The following is a 17,934-nucleotide window of genomic DNA, read 5'->3' as shown; positions in this document are numbered from 1 at the left end:
CGAATTCTTGAACCTTATTATTGTAAATTGCCAGATCTGGCTTGTATTGCATTTTTTCGATCGAAGTCGGAGGCATGCTTACTTAGAAATGATTCAATTTTCTCATCTATTAATGAAGATCAGTTCCAGTCTCCTATTGCGAATTTCATCCGTTGTGATTGGCGAATAATTAAGTATTCAACATAAAAGCTTACAAGAGATGGTCATGAAAGAACAAGTTATGTCAATCTGTTAGGTGGTAACTATATTCAATTATTATTATTATTAATAATTTTCTGCATTACCATGTAACTGCCAAGAAGTTGTTTAGCACGATTGTTTACTACTATATTGTAAACAATAATGGTTCTATATGGTTCCCCTGAGGTACACCAAATTGTCAAAACAAGTCATACAACACATAGAGATTTGAAGCAACATCAACAAATAGAAATATATTGGAATATTTCTGTTGATTAACTGAGACCTAACTGTCTGATTAGGATGAAAATACCGTCGCAACCCTCTAGTGATCTCATTTGTTATTCCATTAACTCACAGTCAGTTCGCGCGCTGATTCATGGTGAAAATGTATGCTCCGTCGTAAAGCTAACTACCACGCCATGTATTATACTTTGATGATAGCCACAAAAAGTTACTGCTTCAATCAGACATCATCGTCGAATAAAAAAAAAAAGAGGAACTCAAACTTATATACTCCACTCTCTGCCTCTACTCTGTTATCGGAAGAGCAGGCACCATCCAACTAGCAGCTCTTCAAGGTTAAATTCACAAATTTTCTTCAGCGGAAAGTCAATTTTCCGCTGTATGGGACATGTTTGCCCATTTTTATGATACGGATGCTGAAGGAGAAACGGAACCGAGCTTCGGGGATCGTTTCACGGCTGATTAGGTTTCCTCTCGCATACACCCGGCTCCATTGAGCTAGCCATAAAGGACGCGTGGAGGGGAAGGGGGGAGAATAAAGACGGCTGAGAGGGAGATTGTATGGGAAGCAATAACCTGCCATGGAATCTAAGTAACAGATTGACTACAAACACGATTGGTTTAAACACGCCCTGGTCGTCATGAGGTGGAATATAGAGGGCAATACAGAGCGAACAAAAAGAAAAGTACTGCCTTGCGGGAAGGAAAAGGCCTTTCTGAGTCGACATACCACAATAAAAAATAAGACCCTGACTTCCGGGAATAATTTGTCATGTACACTGAGGAAATCCGGTGGCGGCAGAGTGATTTGATTCTGAATGCTTTAGGATAGGTCAAATGTATGCTCAATCCACTTATGGCGCTGCAAACGGAGGATTGATTCAATATTAGTCCCGGGGGGTCAAACAAAGTAGAATATGACAGACGTGACGGAAGGGTGGCAGCAAATCCCGGTACGATTACGGTAGGATTTTATTGAATCTAAGGGATCGTAGCAACGTAGTCGTGCGAAAGGACCAATATGTTTATTGTGTGCCCTTTTGCTGAGGATTTTATGCCGTATTAAACGTTTGAGCTGAGATGAATTTCAAAAGAATAATTAGGTAGTTTGAAAAGCTAGGAAATCAATTACTGACTTTGAAGTTGTTTCCGAAACTTGATTTGTGATACCACGAATTACCAATTGTAAACTTCAAAAATTCAACCCAACTAGTTGGTTCGTGCGTGAAATTTCGATAATATCCTAACGACTCTTAGCAAAGCAGGGAGTTGGGATAATTTAGAATAATGATACAAGTCAGGATGCTTTCTTGTTAATTTGTGGATGGATCGTAGCATAACGTTAATAATTAAGTGAATAGAACAGTATCGCAAACAAAATGTTTTTTGTCGGAATTTTGTAATAGTCGGAATTTTGTAATAGTGTAATAGTTAAAAAGGCTTCAGAACGAACCAACAATATTGCTAGTGAGACTGCTGTAATAAATTGACCATAGACTATCGAAGTATTGTACGTGATTGCACATAAAATACAATAGACAATAGGGAAATGAGTCGTTTTTGTGCGCGAAAAAAAAGTACTGTCCCCAAAAATATATTTACTGAATTCTTCATGTTAATCTAAGCACCAGAAAATAATAAACTCTTCTCTCCCCATTCAGTGTTCTGCATATGATAAAACATTCAACCTACCCAATGAACAATCCTGTTCAGTCCCTCAGGAGACAAAAGTTCCATTTTATGAAGAACCCGGTACTGCCACAGTGAAATGAAACCATCAAAAAAGGGATGCGTAATTTTACAAGAGTGGTGACGACCTTAGAGAAGTTTAACAATAAATTACAGTTCATCTTTTAAGATCGTTAGAATGACCGTGTATCCACCTTTTGGGGTGATACGAATTTGTGTTTTTATAAATACACCAAAAAAAAATAGCGCCTTCAGAAAAGTTTCACAAAAGTTTACACAAAAGAAGAACAGAACAAAGTAACTTATTTGAATATAGTAACTTTCTATCCCAAGCAACAATGTGAGTTTTATTGTACTCTTATGGCGGTTTTCATGAACAATTTTGGTCTTAAATACCATCATAAGAGTGTAATAAAACCTAAATTGTCACTTGGGATCTTTTACTATTGGCAGAATATAATGGTTTGTTTAAAAACAACCACTTAAAAAGCTATGCTCAATAACTTTGCATACAAATTTTTTAGCGAGTTATTCTTGTTAAAACTGGGCCACAACTGCCACGAGGTCTTAAAATATAGAAACTTTTGTACTTGATCAGTTGAATCTGTCTAGGTCAGATGAGAATCTGTCCCCATGTCAGGCGCAGCTCTTGACAGCTCTACAATTCTCAACCTAATGAGCACCTGTACTCCATGTTAAGAGCGGTTCATGATAGTATTACAGTGGACAACTGAATTACAAAACGTGGTGACTCAACAGTAAAGCTAACACGGCAGCCCAATTACGAGACTCGGTAGCGTGGCCCTAATAATAAAACATACCCAAACAAGTAAGCAATGCAGGATCGCGTGATAGATTGGAAGGCGATCAACGAGAGAATGTGTCTATGGCCGTTTCTTCAATTACAACATCATCAACGTGCACTGGCCGCATGAAGGTAGACCCGATGACGAGAAGGGACCCAATAAAGATTGTTTTGAATAATAGCTTATTCAACCGGTGTATAGCTAACTACCGGATAACAAGCGCTTGATAAGCTGTTATTCAACAAAAATGTTTGTTGGGAAGGGTTGTACGCGATGCTAGAGGTGTACGATGATTGTATAACATTTCGCCGAATACCATTTCGCGGAAAACCAATTCGCGGTTGACCATAACGCGGAATATACTGTTTCGCGGAAAACCATTTCGCGGAAAACATTTGCGCGGAAAGTACCATTTCGCCGAAAATATTTTTGCGGATAACATTTTCGCCGAAGGTACTATTTGGCGGAGAACCACTGCTTATTCGCTTCGCCGCTTTATATTCAACAAAAGTTAAATCGATGCGAGGACTAGGGAAAACTAACTAGAGGCCAGTAGACCTAGGAAAACGAATAGACCTAGACAGATGTGATTTCTGCGGGGGGGCTGCCCCCCCGCAGTGGCCGGCGCTTCCGACGGCGGGTCACCGGCGAACACTCGCCGTTGCCTGCGGCCGGCTCGCCCTAAATCATCTAGGAAACGTTTGCTACTAACATGTTTCCCGCTAAACAATATTTTTCGCCAAATGGTTTTCCGCGAAATGGTTCTTTTAGCCAAACGGTTTTCCGCAGAATAGTACTTTCCGCGAAAGGGTTTTCGGCGTTTTGGTACTTTCCGCGAAATAGTACTTTCCGCGAAAATGTTTTCCGCGAAATGGTATTCCACGAAACGGTACTCCGCGATATGGTCTCCGGCGAAATGTTATACAACCGTGTACGATAACTGCTCTTCTAACTGCTACTTCTATAATATCACGAGCATACATTCCCTACGGAGTACGAATACTACCTCTGACCATTACCTAGTAGCAGAATATATGCGCTCAAAACTGTCAACCATATACCAGGCACGTCAGAACCGTCCTCCTCGGCTGAACATCAGGTAGCTAGATAACCAATAGTCTGCCGAGAACTACGCGTGAATACTGGCTGAGGCACTGCCGTTTTCCGAGGAGTTAGATGCTTCAAACTTCGAAGATAGTTAGGACAGAATACGCTCGGCCGTCGGAGGGCACTAGGTAAAGAGCCTCAGAGAATAGAAAATCATTAGTTTGATGGGGATTGTTAACAAGCGGCTAGGCGAATCTTGGCTAGGCGGTGCTTGCTAGCACCGTAATTGTCCTGTACTCTTGAAGCCGTAAGCCCAAGGCTTTGCTTTTTTACCAGCAAACGTTGGAGAGAAAAAAATCCTTAGTAAAATTATCTGAGCAATGTCACTAGGTAGAAGTTGGCCAAATACGGACGATCAAGGAGCCAGTTGACTACGATCCAGAGGAGTAAAAAGCGTCAAAAAGGAGAACAGAGATCGTGAAGAATTAGAACAACTATTCCGAGCTAATCACACGCGCAAGTTTTACGAGAACGTGATCGAAACTGACATGCGTAGGGATGAGGGGGGAATCTAATCACAAACGAACGCGAGGTGGACGACAGGTGAAACAAGCAGTTCTTCGATGATCACCTCAATGGCGAAGTAGCAGAAGGAAACGAAACGGAAGTTAACCTAGGAGTGCCCATGGAAGATAGTAATATCCCAGCACCTGATCTCCAAGAAGTCAAATGAGAAATCGGGGTCTGAAAGGACCCCTTACCAGCAATGCTTAACAAACATGGACAAGAAACGCTGATAACGGCTCCACACTGGGTTATTTCGCAGATTTGAGATGAGAAGAAGAGGAATTAATCGAAGGAGTTGCTGATCCCATCGCAACGGAAGTTAACCTAGGAATGCCTACAAACGACTAGACCGCCCAGTTAGCTTCGGAGCACAGACAAACAGACGAGTTCAAAAACAACTTATTTTTCTAAAAAAGCATGTTTCGCAACATGGCCACACCGCGGCGCTCGAGTGTTGCTTCGAGTTTTCAGTATAAAACCATACAAATGTAAAAACCTACAGTATAAAACCTTGCAAATGTAAAAAACCTTTAGTTTAAAACCCTGCAAATGCAAGCTACTCCGCAACATGCATAACAGAGGGTGCTAGTGTGCAAGCAAAATGTGGAGGACGATGGTTTTTGAAGGATTTTCTTCTATGTGTCATGTCAGTTCGTCAGTGTTCGGAGTATACGATGCTGGCCTAACAAGCCAGTCGTCGTATGTTCGAATCTCGGCTGGGAGGTGCTGCTATAGAGTCAGTAGGATCATTTCACTAGCCCCGTCGAGAAAGGTCGAGCTCTCAACAAAACGTTTATACCCACGGCTTTGCTTTTTCTGCTTACAAACGACAACAGCGGGCCGGCTTCCGATCTCGAAGAGATCCGACGAGAAATTCGTCAGCTGAAGAATAATAGAGCCTTCGGAAAGGATCGACTTCCGGCAGAACTCTACAAAAATGGCCAAGAACCGATAGCAACGGCTCTTCATTAGATATATTTCAAGGATTTGGGAGGAGGAGAAACTACCGGAGGAGTGGATGGAAGGTGTAGTCTGTCACATCTACAAAAAGGGCGATCGGCTGGATTAATGTAACTACCACGGCATTACGCTGGTCAACGCCGCCTACAAGATGCTCTCCTAGATTTTGTTGAGTCGTCTATCCCCAATAGCAAGAAAATTCGTAGGGCAGTATCAGGCGGGCTTTATGGAGGTCTGTGCTAGTACGAATCAAATATTTACTTTCCGACAAATCCTGCAGAAATTTCGAGAATACAACGTGTCCAAAAAACCTATTTTCGTGGATTTCGGAGCAGCATGCGATTCAGTTGAACGCGAACAACTATGGCAGATAATGCACGAGTACGGGTTTCCGGACAAACTGACGCGGCTGATCTAAGCTACCCTGTAGCGAGTGATGTGCTACGTGCGCGTTTCTGGGACACTCTCGAGTCTTTTCGAATCGCGCAGAGGGTTGCAGCAAGGGGATGGACTGTCCCGTATGTTATTCAGTATCGCTATTGAAGGTGTGATCCGGCGAACGAGCATCGCAACGAGGGTAACGATCTTCAGCAAGAGTAGCCAACTCGTAGTCTTTGCAGACGATCTCGCCATCATTACTGGAAACCTTGGGACGGCAGAGGCAGTCTACGCCAGACTAAAAACGGAGGCTAGAAGGATAGGTTTCCAAATCAATGCGTCGAAAACCAAATATATGGTAGAAAGAGGCTCCAGAGAAAGGTACGTTTGCCTTGGACATTGACTATTGACGGCGATGAACTGGCAGTGGTTGATGAGCTCGTATATTGAGGTCACCGTCGACAATAATAAGAGTAAGGAGATCCAACGACGCATTTAAGCTGGAAATCGAGCCTACTTTTCCTTTCGCAAGACGCTTCTATCAAGGAGCATACGCCGCCACACAAATTTGACGATATATAAAACGCTAATCAGACCGGTAGTCCTCTACGTACTTGAGACAGTAACTTTGCTTACGGAAGACATACGTGCACTTGCCGTATTTAAACTAAAGGTGTTGCGAACTATTTTTGGCGGAGTACACACGGCTAGCGGAGAGTGGCGGAGGCAAATGAATCACGAGTTACAGGCACTGCTTGAAGAGAATCCCATCGTACACCTGGTGCAAGTTGGGAGACTACGGTGAGTCGGCCAAGTCGCAAGGATGGTAACTGGAAGGTACCAGGAATAGAGGGGCCCTACGTGCTAGATGACTCGACTAGGTTGAAGCCGACTTGCGTGTGTTGAGACGCGCAACGAATTGGTGACGAGTAGCCCAGGACCGAGTACAATGGAGAGGAGTTTTTGATACTGCAAAAGCCACCTCGGCTGGTAAAGAATCAGTATGCTGATCCCATCTATCGACAAAACACTGGTAGACGCATCCTATAAGGTACCCTCCCAGATCATGTTAAGCCGGCTATAACTGATAGCACAAGTTTTCGTAACGCATTATCAGGCAGGTTCCATGGAAACTCGCGTAACTACGGACCAAATTTTCATCATCCTACAGATCTTGCAGAAATGTCGAGAGCATCCCACGCATCTTATTTTAACGCATCATACGATACAGTCGACCGAGACCAGCTATGGTAGATAATTCACGAACGTGGTTTTCCGGACAAACTGACGCGACTGATCATAGCTACATTGGATAGAGTGATGAGTTTCATGCGCACCTCGGGGACACTCTCGTGACGCAGCAAGGTAACGACAAGACAAGGTAACGGCTTATCCTGCATGCTGTTCAACATCGCTCTTGAGGGAATGATTCGACGAGTAACCAAATCCTAGGTTTCGCAGATGACTTTAACATCCTAGCCAGTAACTTTGTATTTGAAGCTGGGATGGTGCTCACGGAGCACATTCGCGCCCTTACTGTGTTCGAACGGCAGGTGTTGATATTTGGCGGAGCAAAGAATTTCGAAGGCGTATGAATCATGAGCTACAGGTACTGCTTGGAGGGATTCTTATCGTACATCTAGCAAAAGTCAGCAGGCTACTGTGGGCCGGACACGTCGTGAGGATGTCGGATGTCAATGCAACGAAAACGGTTCTCTTCAATAACCCCACTAGCACCAGAAGCAGAGAGCGATTTGCGACTATCGAGATGTCTGAAGATATTAGTTTACCAATTCAAGTGTCAACCCGCCATTTCGATTCAGAATGCAACAAAAAGGCAAAACTTTCTGTTTTTCGCAAAAAACAATGACACGTTCTGGACTAGGCGTGTACAAAACTCGGAAGGCACCAAACCGGACTGACAAATAGAACACGCTGGCCGAGACTCGCGCAAGGAAGCTGTACAGGAAGATGTTGCCATTATAGCGCGGATCTCCCAGCTTGATAAAAAAGGGACTACGAACCTACTACTAGATTTTAGGCACAAATCTTCCACATGATTGTGAGGAACGTGCTGCTCGAGCCAAAGATGCTGATACCTGATACGAACCTACTAAGCGAAGCGTTGCTTGAATGATCCCCAATTATCTAATTTGGGAAATTAGATTCCCTCATTCCCCTTTTAGTTCTTGTCCCACTCTGCTGGATACTATAAACACTATACTATAAAACTTAAAATACAACCGTGTAAAAAAAAGTACTTGAGGTACTGCAGTTAAACTAAAATTATAAAATCTAATTTAACATATCACTTGATTTCGAAAAACTGAAAGCAAGACATTTGATGTATTCACATCGTGTATCTGTAAAACTACGGGATATTATCTGTTATATTGTAATCAAAAATAGTATATTATCCCGTTTACCATGTGTCACTATATGGCTCACAACCTGAATGGAGGGCACTTATGGGGGACGACAAAATTCAACTTCACCATGACAACATTCTTTTCTCAAATTACCTTTATAAGTTATGAGTTTATGAAATAAAAGTTTTTGAAAACAGTTTTAGAGGATATTGAAAAACCTCTTTCTATAGTTGAACATATTTTTCTGAGTTTAGACAAACACTGTTTACAAGATATCGTAACATTTTAGAATATCCTGTTTAAAGCACCACGACAACATGAAAAATGTCAACAACAAGGTTATCAAAATAAAAACAATTGACACCCGTTTTGGCTGATAAACTGCCGAATGATGACCAACATAAAAGCGTATCTTCCAATAACGAAATAATAGATTTTCGCTTCACGATAAAATGTGGACTCCATTCGTCAGCGCGCCATCGCATCGCATTTGGCCCTCGGAGTGACATGTTTAATTTTCCGATTTCAGTCGATTCATTTAAGTACCCTTCCCGTACCGTCCCGCGTGACTATACCAGTCCCACAATCCAGCCCGCCCGGTGCTGGTGTATTCTCCGAAAGTTCCACACTGTCTGTTGGCAGCTATGGACTCGAGAGTCATATATCAATCAGATCAGTCAATCTCGCTATATCTTAGCAAAAATCCATTTCGCTTGAGCCACACTTACCACTTCCAACGCTCGTAGATTCCAGAATGATAAACAGCGTCGTACACCATTTCGTCAAATGGACCAGCCCACTCGGGGTCTCCAGTCTCCTGCGTCTCCTTCTGCCGCTGTCCCAAAGCATTGGCTTGCGGGGGCTTTTGTGGGTTTGCCAATGATGACAACGTTTGCTCTGTCGGCTAGAGAGCGTGTCTATCCTTCTCATAGGCTAAGCCTTCGGTTGCAATGCGTTACGGCTGTTCGCATTGGCCTTGGAGTGCGAGCCCAGTATTCGCTGAACCAACAGGAGATTTCAATTTGCTGCCGGCCTTCTCAGCTGCCGCTATTGATTGTTCCTTGGCTGCGGGCTTCACCCGGGTATGGATTCTTATCGGGTTATACTGCGGACTGGTTTTTGGACCCAGCCAAAAAAGGGATCAATTTGACACAGACGCCAACTACAATGACTACTGTTGGCCGGGCTGCTCTAGTGTTGGTCCAGTCGTTCGGGGATTTAGCTCTGCCAGCAGTGAACCGTCCGGGACGCACAAACGAGCATCATTTCGTAAAATATGGACAAATATCGACAGTGGAAGCACTGGTCTGCTACTGCTGTTCCTAGTGGCTGGGAAAACTTTGCCAATCCATTGATCCGAAGATTCCATCCCTTCTTAGGCGAAATTTGTGTGGCTTATCGCATTTGACCGGAGGAAAAACCGACCGGCTGTCGGTTGTTGTTTCGGATTGTGTGGTGAAATCTGTGGAGACGAGTGAGAGAGAGAGAAAACAAGAAAAAAATATAGAAATAATGGTAAGCGATAAATATATCGTTTGGATGAAAATTGATTAAATGACATTTGCTTTGTAGGAAATTTCGGCGGAAACCGACCAGCGCAGGCTTAGCACCAAATATCGGCTGGCTGATGGTAACTGATGTGCGAAACCTCTAATGGTCTGAAGAGAGCGTTTCGGATCGACTACTAAAACGATGAAAGCGTTGATGGTCAGCAGTATTTTAAACGGTTATTTAGATTGATTGAAACGGAACGAACGAGCAAAGACCTGACACTACATGTTTGGGACGATTTGGGTACCACCTCATCAAACATTAGGTTAACTGTAATGGAACATGTTGATAATTCGATTTCAGTTAGATTTCTGTTCCAACTGAATTTGAAGAGATAAGAGGTTTCAGTTTTCAATCATATAATAAGGCATTAACTTACACTTTTTGTGAATCCGGAACAATAATTAAAGTGAATATTTCCTGAAAATAAATCAGAGCTGTGCAATGTATGTTACTTTTAGCCGGATTAAATGCGATTAGGGCCATAGCAATCTGGAAATTGCTAATTTATATCATATTAATCTCTACTGTATATGCATAGTGACATAATCCCCTAATAAAATTAGCATTGCAACTTAAAATGCAAGCGATAAAGCAGATTCACGGCACCATAAAATATTCAATCCATTTTAGTTTATGAGAGCAAAGCAAATGAGTAGAGATCAACACACATTTTTATTTATATCAATTTTGCATATTTAAAATTAAGATTCAAAAGATTTCCTTAAATTGTGAGGATTTTTCCAATTAAATAAGCTGTAGTCAACTCAGAAAGTTATGCAATGCTCACGCTAAGGATATTATACGAGGACTCTACTGGTCAATCCGATTTGTCGTTTTGACAACAAGCAGTCCAGTAATTAACCGCACAAAACTACAACTAATAAAAGCAAACGAAGAAAGTCCGCTTTTTTAATGCTTCTTTACGCTAGAAATACCAGCTCCTAGATTTAACTTTTCCATTGGCTCTGCTGCTGATTAGGAAACTGTCTGTCGGCTATTCGTTATCCTGCGTTGTCCTATCACCTAGAGTCTACAACCCGCTCCTAGACAATGGAAAAGTTGAAAAGAGAAGTTTTCTCTCACCTAGCAGTTAATTTGTACGATGCCGGGCGCAGTCCTGTAGTCGGATTATAATGAAAATGTGACATTATCTAGAATTCACATCCATATTTCAAGGAAATATGACATAAATATTTTTCAAAATCCATGCATTTTTTGTAGAACTACCACAAACGTTGGATAATGATGATGTACCAATCGCAAAAAAAGTTTCGAGCACTAAATGTTCAGTTCATATTTGTGAAAAACAGTGGATTCAGCAAGCGTCCAGTTTTTTTTTCTCTTTTTTTTCGCCGAGCCAAGTTTTACCATCCGGAAAAGCGTACGTTGCTTATGAGTGATGGCCCCCAGAGGTGGTCGGTGGAACTTTGCCACAAAAGAAACTGCGTTGAAAAGGCTTTGGCGAAAATTATGTTGGCACTTTCTCCCAGTGCGGTCTTTTGTTTTGCCGTTCGCTGCCGTTTGTGAGGTTGCGCCACAACGGCGATAACGAGCAAGAAATTATTTCGTTTTTTTTGGCCAGGACGACACACAAATGTGAATCGGTTATGCTGCGCTATTAGCAGAACAGCATGTATAGGAAACCGAAATGATCAATGAACCACGCAGAATGGAGAATAAGCCGCTTTCGACGGTACGTTCCAATTTTCCTAATTGCTAGCCGTGTTCGGATATGACACGAAGGTCTGAAAAATTGATTGGACATTTAGCGCGCTTATTGAGTACGAAGGTATAGTGGCATTGAATATTCTATTTTCTTCAGCGATCGGCTTATTGGGTATTGCTCGGGATGGCGTTTATTTATTTTTTATGAAGAAAAATGGTGTGCTGTTTGGAATTATGGACTCTTATACTCTTTTACTCAACACACTTTTTTTTTAACTTAATTGAATAAATAGCTAACATAAACATAATTAAAATTTCAACAAAAATGTGGCAAAATAAATAGTACCAGAAAATTTCAATGAGATAGAAATACTATGATTTGTGTGATATGTTTTAGCGGTAATAGTAAACTACTATCATATTATCTAGTTTTTACAGCACTCGCTTGGATTTATTCAAGCGATATTTATTCAGTTTATTCAAAAAAACTGAGCTAATTAGAAATAGCACGCCAGAGCCCGGAGCTCAAGTGTCCTTCTTATTCTCGTTACATTATTGTTTTGTACTCTCTACTTATGAAGTTTTCGACCAATTTTTTAAGTTGCACATAAAATATGTACATTGAAGAACGAAAATACTTAAGATCAAAATAATGCAAGCTTTGGTGGCTAGTGGAACTGAGCCGAAGATCAAAGTTCTGGGTGCGGGTTTTTTCTTCCTCTGATACTGAGTTACTCCAAGCGGTGCTTATAAAGGCAAAGTCCAGCGCTACGGGACACTATCCTCACTGGACGAATCAGTTCTTGCTTCACCAAATCTTTGTCATACAACTGAAAAATTAGATTAGCTTTTGTCACATATTTTTCCAGCTATTTGCCTAAAATGTGATGAAACTGGGATTAATTCGCAGAGAGAAAATGGTTGCTAATTTTGTCCCGTAACGCTGGAATGAGTCAAATAGTCTGCATTTTGATACTCAGGTTCGCGAAGGGTCGTCGAGCAGTATTTTGAAAACATCTTACAACACCTTCGTTTTTAAAAGTGGAGATCAAATAATAAATTTATTTAACATTTCGCGGAAGTGTCTGATGGGAAAATGATTAATTGGATGCACTGGAAAATTTCGATATAGACCAAAAATATATAAAAGTTGTGAAATGGCAGTTCGGACTTGCACCCATGCTCTTTAGGTTGGTACCCGAATGTTTTACTCACTAAACTCCTATATTAGGTACTCTAATACCTATTTTTGTTCTAGTCTCCCTATTCTATACGAACCACAAACTCCTATGCAATGATATTATTTTTGTACGTCTGCTCTTTGTTTCTACTGTTGAGAATATATACGATAGGAGTGAGTGATGCATCATTATACCTATGATAAAATCGCGAGAATAAAACAAAACTAGGTATTAGAATGCCTAATATAACGGGCGCCAGTAGTTTCGTGAGTAAAACATTCGGGTGCCAACCAAAAGAGCATGGATGCAAGCCACACCTGCCGTTGCACAACACAACATATTTTTGGTCTATATCGAAATTTTCCACTTCATCCAATTAATCATTCTTCGCACTTTCTCCCTTTCCAGTATATTTTGCGTCATGACCGCATATTGTGTTATATAAAAAACAAAGCAGCCTAGGTGCTACATTCCGCTATCGAAACTTGACCTTCTGTTTTTATACGACAAACTTCGCAGCCAGCTGGTAGAGTGCAGGACAATCCTAAGCCCTTTTGTTACGATCGTATTGATCGGTATCGGCAGTACCGGCCACTGTTGGGAGGGTAGCCCCCGTAGAATCCATTTCTATTTAGGTGTATGGATTTTTCCAGCTTTAATGACTACTAGGGAGTAACCCTTGGTTAAGTCCGAACGAGCGGCAGCGAGTAAGGACAGCATACATTCAACAGTTGTGCAAGTTGGAGGCTGTGAATATTTTTCGGCCGAATATCCCAAGTAACAATTGAAAGTTCGATTACGTTCCTATAGTGATTTTCATGACCAATTTCATAAAACCGCTAAAAAAATATGAGCTCCATCAGAAGTTTCTGATAACCGCTATAAAACTGCATTCTGACCAAGTGGCCCTTTCCTCAGAATGTTGTCATGAGCTCTATAAGAATTAGATTATAAGCTCAAGTAGTCGTATCACGCTCTGCTGGAAGCAGCAATAAAACTGATTAAGCTTTCGCCACTTGACAGCTACCGCCATAATTTAATAAAGTTTTTTGCTTTTCACTCTTGTAAAAGTTAAATGAGTTCGCCAGCTTTATCAACTTAAAAATACATCCGTGAGCAGAAAAGTTAAAGTTTTATAATAATATATATAACATAATAATAACATAATATTATATCCCATATAATAATTAATAAAATTTAGAACAATCTTTGTTCATTTGCAGCATGTGCGCATTAAATTTTATCGTGTATATTGATATGATAGGTGGATACAATCAACGCGTCTTTGAAATTTTGCAATTTTCGAAAATTGGTTGTTTTAACAAAATAAATGTATTCAGTTAATCAATCTTATTTTAGTTTTTTCCTGTGACAGGAAAACCGTTTGATAATAACTTTCCTTCTACAAAACACATTGCTTTGATGAATTTTTGTTTGTGAGCTAAAACAAAACACTAAAATATGGCAATATGGCCTCGCATAAAAAAATGATTTTGGAATTAAACTTTGATATTCTTCATAATAACAGCAAAAACAAGTTTGGTCAGGGTTTTACCATTTTAATACCGTCATCCGAGATTGTGCCAAAAAAGCATATATTTTTATTCTTTAGCTCAGTATACACACAATTTAGGAACTAAGTTGATTTCAAACCTTTCAATATATAAATTGTTCAATTAACAACTACAATAGAGATGGCTTAGTTACAATGAAACCTTATTCTACTGGAAGTGCATGACATTTGGCGCAATCTCATCCCTTCTAGGGGGTGACATTGTGCCAAAAACATAAAGTTAGGCTAAAAACCTAAACAGTGAACATTAGCATGATTATTAACAAAACACATAAATATCAGTATAAAGTTCACATGGCACCGTCCATGAACTAAGTGGACTATTAGGGGCAGGGGGTCGGCCAAAAACAACGCATCCTACAAAAAGTATGAACGAAAATAACCCGGAGAGGTCTGAAATAACTAAAAATGAGTTCGTAGTCAATGGACAGCGTTTATATAGCCAGTAGCGTTTCTAGGGTTAACAAGGGGGAGATGTATGAAGGGGTGTATCCTAAGGGGGCATACCTATTTGATCATTTAACAAAAGTAACCATTACTTCGTTCAAGAACCCGCGGTCGCAGAACATGTGGCCCATGCCACCCCCCTCCCCCCTCCTTAAAACTGGCAGTTTATACACGGTATAATATATTCGTCTTATATTAGGGTGTTTATTCAAAGTATCTGAAATTTCCAAAGAAAAAGTAAAAATTAGTTTAAATTATTTAGCAGACCTATGATGCTGTTTGCTCCAAAATGGATGATGCAATCTAATCTGTCAAAATATTGTGCTCAATAGTAAAGAATGTGAGTGTGCTGGTGTATATTGACGTATTTTTGTTGTGTATGTGAGATCCACAAATTGGATCGATCATTATGGCTTGGCACAATCTCACCCCGTGAAGCTCGAAAAGTACAAAGCTTCGACAAATATTATTTTCGTAATCAAAACTTATCCAACGCATAATAACCTTTCAATACATTGTAAATGATTAGTTTATATACCTTCAAGATAGCAAGTTGATGCGATTTCTTGTTTGAGTTGGTTTATGCGGGATATTTTTTACAAGCGTTATTTTTGCGTATTTTTGATCGCGAACTTTGAAACCCTGTTTAGGCTAAATAGTTTGCTAATATTATCTGTGTTCTATTCTAAGTTACGAATAAATATGTCATGTTCATCATCATTTTGAATTTAAGTCACCAGTTTCTATAGATATAATAAATTTTCACAAATAAACATTTTTGGTTTTTGGCACAATCTCACCCCCGTCGCACAATCTCACCCCGGATGGCGGTAGCTCTATGGAACTAATAGATTTCTGGTGGTTTGACAAGCAACTGGTCTAAGATCAATTTTGATTGGTGCGCCATTTTGTACTGCTACGCCATACTTATGGTAAGCTTATAAGAGACTTGGTGCAGCCAACAAGTTTTAACGGGGTAATATAGGGAACCACAATAAATTTGCTATATTAACAGTTTTATTATGGTTTTCTAGCTAGCTATAAGTATATTTTGACTCGTATCCTCTTGGTATTGCGCAAATACACAATAAAACTAGAGGTATTGATTAATACCGCAATAAAACCTTTATAAAATTCAAGTAAAACCAAGTGGCTTTAGAATTGTTACTTGGGATGACTTCGACCATTCGTCTTCGAGGTCCAACTGGTATAATAAGCCAGTCGTCGTACGTTCGAATCTCGGCTGGGTGATACTCCTAGAGTTTACTGGCTGCGATGTCTGTTGATAGAGAAGGGTAATGTCTAAAGACGGTTATACCCAAGGCTTTATTTTGCCATTTGTAACGCGGCCGTTTGTGATTCAGCCTGGAACTATTGTCTTACACTGATGAAGCCTGCAAGTCGTACGCGAAATACGTATCTGTCGCGAATAAATATAAATAGTAGAATTTAATTGGAAAAGTTTTCTTTTTTATTTAATTTCAGGTTTTGTATTCTACTAAGACGCTTCAAAAACTCCAGTACATTTATTATACGATTCCTTATTTCGGCCAAGATTAGTTTAGTTTTCGGAGAGATTAAGGTAAATGAGGGCTCAACCTTTCGTATTTCGGCTATTTGTGATTCGGCCAAATAGGGGTTCGGTCTTTTGTAATTCTGCCTTTCGTGTTTTGACCAAATACAATTTCGGCCATCTGTGGCAGTTGTTGAAATTCGCCTTTTTGGATTTCGGCTATTTATTATTCGATCATTTGTGTTTTGGTAATTCGTTACCAGCTCGGAGAGTTGACGTGAGGGCTAGGGAAAATTAACTAGCGTCGGTAGGATAACATAGGAAAACAAATAAACCAAGATAGTTGTGATTTCTGAGGGAGGGCTGTTCCCACAGTAGCAGGCGCCACCGTTGCACAGTGGTTTGATTACTCTGGAATCGTGAACTTTTTTAATAACTCTTTTCATAGTGTTTTTTTCAATATGGCATCTTCGAAAGAATTTCTGTATATCAATAGACGCAACGACTGGTGGTTAGTATTAGTTCGGAACTCAAAAACAGGTGGCGTTGCAAAATTTAACTTTCTAATTTGATGATATAGAGCTTTAGTATGTTCTAGAAAGTTTTAGATAATCTTATTATGAAGTTTTTTGCTGAAAATATTATTCCTCTAGGTGTCACAGTTTTTGAGATGGGATATAGTAAACATTATGAAATATATGTCTCTAAAAGACTGAGTAACACTTCTTGGAAATGCAAATTAAATGATGAAGATACTTAAAGAGACAAACGACTTAGCATGTTTGAGGATCAGTTTTAAATGTGCTTTCACTTTAATTATATCTCGGTCACTAGTTTTACCAACTTTTTATTGTATATCAGTACGAAATCTGACTAATTTTTACCTAAATCGTTCATTAACTCGCTCTGTATAGAAGATACGTGTTCACGTTCTTCTGCAAAAGTATGTGATTTTAATAGATACAAATGTTCGCAGAACATTATTTTTCCTTAAATCGCATAGTTTTGAAGCTACAGTGAAAACCCCGATTTTTGGGGGTCCGTCATGAAAGACGCCTAATATCTCAAAAACTGTAATACTTAGAGGAATAACGTTTTCAGCAAAAAGCTTCATAATAAGATTATCTAAAACTTTCTAGAACATACTATAGCTCTATATCATCAAACTAGAAAGTTAAATTTTGCAGCGCCAACTGTGTTTGAGTTCCGAACTAATACTAACCACCAGTCGTTGCGTCTATTGATAAACAGAATTTCTTTCGAAGACGCCATATTGAAAAAAAAAACACTATGAAAAGAATTATTAAAAAAGTTCACGATTCCGAGCAATCAAACCACTACCAGTGTTTTTATGACAAACGACGTGGGTATGAAATTAGGAAGGCAAATGAGAGAGCATCCAACATAGCTCCAGCCATCCCAACCTAGCGCCTCCACATGGCCTTATCCGGTAATGCTCTATTGAGTAGCCACGTTAGGAGGTGCGATGCTGGGTGGTTCCCGGCTGCCTGATCTTAAAACTGCGGGTTTGGGTGACGGCTGAGCCACACGACCTTGTTAGTAAGCTTAATATTACTTATTTTAATTACTTGTTTCGTTTTGGCTTATGAAGCGCCTCAGACTGTACAGTGAAAACTCATACCGAAAAAAGTTATATTGCATATTCATATAACACATATTTTGTTACATTGCCATATACCATCATTATAGTAAAGAAGAGGGAGCATCAGGGTATCGAATGAATCGAAGACTGGATGAG

At 40.1% G+C, this 17,934-nt stretch overlaps 1 protein-coding gene across 1 annotated transcript in view; it reads right to left on the bottom strand.

The window, feature by feature from the left end:
* The window catches only part of LOC128740455 (uncharacterized), an 82,724-nt gene extending 73,633 nt beyond the window's left edge, over positions 1 to 9,091 (bottom strand). The window contains exon 1 of the mRNA XM_053835996.1: positions 8,971 to 9,091. Coding sequence (XP_053691971.1) covers positions 8,971 to 9,091 — 121 coding nt within the window. The remainder of the gene's footprint in view (positions 1 to 8,970) is intronic.
* Positions 9,092 to 17,934: the final 8,843 nt, after the last annotated feature.

This window comes from Sabethes cyaneus, chromosome 3 (genome assembly GCF_943734655.1).
Source record: "Sabethes cyaneus chromosome 3, idSabCyanKW18_F2, whole genome shotgun sequence".
In the NCBI taxonomy this organism is placed as follows: Eukaryota; Metazoa; Arthropoda; class Insecta; order Diptera; family Culicidae; genus Sabethes; species Sabethes cyaneus.
Note: the sequence above shows the minus strand (reverse complement) of the source record. Positions and strands in the feature narration are given on the sequence as shown.